The 5,086-nt window shown below is 37.8% G+C and overlaps 1 protein-coding gene across 1 annotated transcript in view; it reads right to left on the bottom strand.

Annotated features, from left to right (window-relative positions):
• Positions 1–269: 269 nt before the first annotated feature.
• FBXO15 (F-box protein 15) overlaps positions 270–5,086 on the bottom strand; it is a 20,201-nt gene continuing 15,384 nt past the window's right edge. Inside the window, exons 7-8 of the mRNA XM_035896945.1 lie at positions 4,045–4,169; positions 270–539 (exon numbers count right to left, since the gene is read on the bottom strand). Coding sequence (XP_035752838.1) covers positions 270–539; positions 4,045–4,169 — 395 coding nt within the window. The remainder of the gene's footprint in view (positions 540–4,044; positions 4,170–5,086) is intronic.

Genomic DNA, 5,086 nt, shown 5'->3' with positions numbered 1-5,086 from the left:
ATAATTTCAACATACTCAGTACCAGAAACAGACTAACCATGTGATGTTCAACAGAGAAAAACATTGATTTATATCAACACATCTCTTCAATCCCTCCGATGCCAATTAAAAGAAAGATCATGCAATTGCACTTGTTACTGAAAAACTAAAAGGCACAAAACTTGCAGGAACGGTCTTGCTCATTGGTATCGTTTTATGCTTCAAAAGTTTAGTCTGTTTTGGGTTTGTTTTTTTTTTTTTAAAGCAAGGAAATTAGTGACCCAGTTAAGTCAGTAATTTGTTCCATACCAGTTATTTACCTTTTTGGTGCTTATATAAAGCACCAAATTGACTATAAAATACTCTTTCGTTTCTTCCAACCATATCAACTCAACACAGACTTTACCCTCCGAATCTGCATAGTCTGTGGTATAGATATGACCCATGTAGTCATAAAGGCTGGATGCCTTGGAAGACAGTTCCATGTAGACTGGAGCACTGAAACACCAGAAAGGCTTTCCAGTTTCATCCAAGAGAGTAACATCCATCACATAGCAGCCCTACAAACACAAGTGGAAGAGATTATTTCCCCATGCCGTGGCACAGCAAGTAGATCTGTCCTTGATTTTAGGAGACATATCAAGGGTTTAGAGAGCAATTTTTGGTATAAAGGCTAAAAACTCAAAATATAATTGATAGTGCTCTACTGACTACTGGAAAGCAACAAATACTTATTTAGAGGTTTCCTACAGAAATCAAAATGGCACCCTACAGACATCAGAAACTGTGCTACAGAAGGTAGCACTGCCAAACTAAATCAGACATTATTTCTTGAACAATTTTTAAGCCCCTAACATCTGTCTTTCTCAATTATTACTTACCTTACCATTCAAATAATAACAGTCCTTTCAACATCAGAAAGAAACCCAAGTTTAAACTCAGGTGCTAAACTTGCGTGAATGCAGCAACGTTTCCAAAGACGCTCAGAGAGACCACCCCCAAGGCAGTGTATACACACAACAACTACCATTATATGCCAGCTATAAATGAAAGGTATACAATACTTTTCGAATGGCTGCAAGCTTTGATTCCCAAAAAGGTAATATTCATACATCTTTCTACCCTCCAAATAATTATTCTTTTTAAAAATTCATTAATATACTTCTTTAAACACTGTATAATTACATCATTTTGTAATGCTAAAGTCAGGATGCCAATTCTTTGAGCACTTAAAAACTGATGGTTTCACACGTGCCTTAAAAGCATACGGGTTGTGTGTCATTGTTAATATCATCAGCTGTTACCCATTCTCATGAGTTCTGAATCACTAAGTGAATAAAATTATCTTAATTATGCTGTATATATGCATTACTTCCAGGAGTATCATATCCTCCAAAAGCATAAACAAACTAATATCACAAAAATCAATTTGGAATGCTTTATTTCACTGTACTACATAGTTGTGCTTCCGTTGCTTTAACATTTCTTTCACTATTACTGTACTTCAAAGAATACAGAGCAGATGGCACAAACATAAGAGGTAATGCAACATATGCAGTTTTCCTAAGTTTGTTGCTATAGACTATGCTGAAAATACAAAATTCAAACCAAATCTGATGATCATTTAATAACTTATACGAACTATACATTTACTTGAAACAAGAAAGAATTACTATTTTCTGGTCTGACATCTTGCATATCAAAGGCCAATTATGAAAAGTAAAGCAGGGTGGCCTTGAGTGTTGGAGATTTTTTCTTCCCATGTATTTCCAACTATATGTACATCAGCAATTAATTTTTTACAAAAATGCCCAGTGCCAAAAAAAGCGCTTTTTTCCTTAGAGTATTGGACAACATTCAAATAAATTCAAAGTAGTGGCATGTTCTGCTGCTGTGACTGATTTTATTTGGCCTTCACAAGTTTTAAGAGTTTTAGAGATTTATGTTAAAAGCCAGATTGAATTCTACCCACAGCTGTGTGTTGACATGTGCAATTTCTCACCACAAAATGAGGGTTTTAAAAAAAAATATTGATTTTTTTTTTTTTTCCTAGAAACAAATATTCAGTATAACTTATGCTGTAAGCACATAGGACAGAGCTAAGCTAAAGGCTACAGCCATAGCGCTCTGTTTCCTCTGAGTTATTTTCTCAGATTTTTATGTGGCACTCATGATTATTTTCATGGAAGAAAAAGTTCTGCCAAGCAGCTTTAAATCATATAGAATCATAGAATGGTTTGGGTTGGAAGGGACCTTTAAAGATCATCTAGTGCAACCCCCCTGCCATGGGCAGGGACATCTTCCACTAGATCAGGTTGCTCAGAGCCCCGTCCAAGCTGGCCTTGAACACTCCCAGGGATGGGGAATCCACAGCTCCTCTGGGCAACCTGTTCAGGTGTCTCACCACCCTCATTGTAAAAAAAAAATTCTTCCTAATGTTCAATTTATACCTACCCTCTCTCAGTTTAATACTGTTGTCCCTTGTCCTGTGACTACAGGCCTTGGTAAAAAGTCTCCCTCAGACTTTCTCATAAGCCCCCTTTAATATACTGAAAGGCCACAATAAGGCATCCCCAGAGCCTCAATTTTCTGATATCTGCCCAACACGGCAGCAAGATTTCCTATGTCCTATCGTATGCTTTTCAAGCAAATGAAGCATATTCTGTAATTACGTGCTAAGATCCCACTAACTGTAAGCATGCAAATAGTTCTAATGAAATTAATGGGATATACAATAAACTAATTCAAGTCTAAATTTTTTCAGAAGCCTCAAAAAAGCACCTATTCTGCATTATGGTTCTGAATGAACATTCATGGTAATTAAAGAAAGATGGCGAAAAATTGCCTTAAAAGCATTTTCTTGTTAGCTTGAATTCCTTCTAATTACCAACATACAGTATTTCTATTAACACATATAGGGGAAGGATTGTTGTTCGTTTGAAAAAACCTACCCAACTCAAAAAAGTTTAGTACAAACTGAGAACAAGTGCAAGTGAACAAACCTGTCAACATGCAAACAAGGAAACTGAAGAAAAAATTGCTATGAGCAATTAGAGAGGCAGGACTGAATGGAAACTGCAATTCAAGCTCAACTGTAGTTGCTATTTCCAACAGCTACTAGTTGGTTGCTAAGTTTTAAGATAAATTTTATATTCCTCATTGCATAGGAAAACTGTCTGGCCCTGTAAACTGTAAAGCAAGTATGTTAATGTCTATGAGCTAAATATGTTATCAAACAGTACTCCATTCTGCACTTATGCGGAAAGGACAGGTTTATGAATTTTTTTTTTCCAGAGTTAAGTACCAAAATTGAAATCAACTGTTGAACAAAAGAATTTTTCAGTAGCGTTTAAGTTATGTTTATCAGAATTTTTGGTACTTCTGTAACATCCATGCAGCTGAAGTACATTTAAAAATATGTGCCTTCACCACTATTGCAAAATCTACAGAACTACTCTCAATCTTTCTTAAAAATAATTCTTTTAGGAATTTTATACAAGAGAACAAGTGAGAAGTCCCCTAGAACACAAACAGTTGATCCAGCTGACCCATGCACATGACTCAAGAGCTAGTTACTGACTGCATGAATGTGGACTGTAGTTTCTGCCTGTGTCCATCAGCATTTTAATATTCTCCAACAGTTCCTAATTTTCATTGCACATAACATGCTACAACAGATCTGCAGAGTATTTCCCTGGGGTTCACAATTTATTGTCAGGAAAAAACAAACAAACAAAACCCCACAGAAAGCACATCCACAGTATTTTTTTTTGTCTAGAATTTCCAAGCAGTGCTGTTCAGTCACAGCGTCTTTGCTGAGTAGGAAGCACTGGAGTCATCACACATGGGTAACGCGTCTATTATACAATCCAGACTCTAAGACAGAAATTATAAAACTCTTTCCTCAAAATTCACATCATTTTTGCAATACTTGAATTGAGTTCTTTTTCTAGCTACACACACCTTCCACAAATAAAAACCTTTTTTTAAAATTAGCATATTTAGGATGCATAAACATCATTCTGAAATAAGCAATTCCAGAAACAAAAAATATTTGTGACCGACCTTTACGTTGCCTTTAAACACATCCGTTTCCCAGGATAAGCCAACTGTCCCAGTAAGAGGCAAGTGCTTCGTATTATCCTTTATGCTTACGACTGTGAGCCTCAAATATCCATTTTCAATATCACCTGAAAATATTAATATATAACATTATACTACTACAAATCAAACTAAGCTCAGGTACACTGTAAATGTTCTCTCTGCTTCTCTCCATGTCTTTAGTTTCCTCCCACTCACCCATAAGGAACCCTGACACCAACAGCTAGATATCCAGCACATTATAGAGAATTTAAGTCACAGTTCAGGGCTTTGATTCTGTGATCCACAGTAGAAGCAGCAGCTAACAAAAAAATTGGTATGTTTAAGTACAAAAATCTGAATGCCATGTAAAGGGACTTACATGAGGATGCAAGAAGTAAATTCTATGTTCAATATTCCAAATTTCATGCCACCAGTGACTCCATCACTGCCCACTCCCCAAAAGTCAAATTCAACACATACCCTGTCTCTGAGGACCGTTTCCCAGGGAGTTCTTCTGACTATCTCCTTGAGGAGCTGGAAGTTTGCTTTTCTAAAAAAAGCAAAAGCTCTCGATCCCTAGCTGTAAGAAATCAGGCAAAGAAGGGAAGAGACCGGCATGGCTGAGACAAGAGATGCTGGTCAAACTAAGGAGGAAGAGGGAACTGCACAGGCAGTGGAAGCAGGGACAGGCATCCTGGGAAGAGTATAGGGATGCTGCCCGGTTGTGTAGGAATGGGGTCAGGAAGGCCAAGGCGCAGCTGGAGCTAAACTTGGCTAGGGATGCGAAGAATAATAAGAAGGGTTTCTACAGGTATATCAGCCAGAAAAAGATGGTTAAAGAAAGTGTACCCCCACTGATGAGCAAGACTGGCAAGCTGGTAACAGCAGATGAGGAGAAGGCTGAGGTACTCAACGACTTTTTTGCCTCAGTCTTCACTGGCAACCTCTCTCCTCACCCCTCCCGAGTCGATGGATGGCATGAGGGGCACCGGGAGGGCAAAACCCCTCCTGCTGTAGGAGAAGA

This window comes from Egretta garzetta, unplaced genomic scaffold (assembly GCF_000687185.1).
Source record: "Egretta garzetta isolate BGI_Z169 unplaced genomic scaffold, ASM68718v1 scaffold126, whole genome shotgun sequence".
In the NCBI taxonomy this organism is placed as follows: Eukaryota; Metazoa; Chordata; class Aves; order Pelecaniformes; family Ardeidae; genus Egretta; species Egretta garzetta.
Note: the sequence above shows the minus strand (reverse complement) of the source record. Positions and strands in the feature narration are given on the sequence as shown.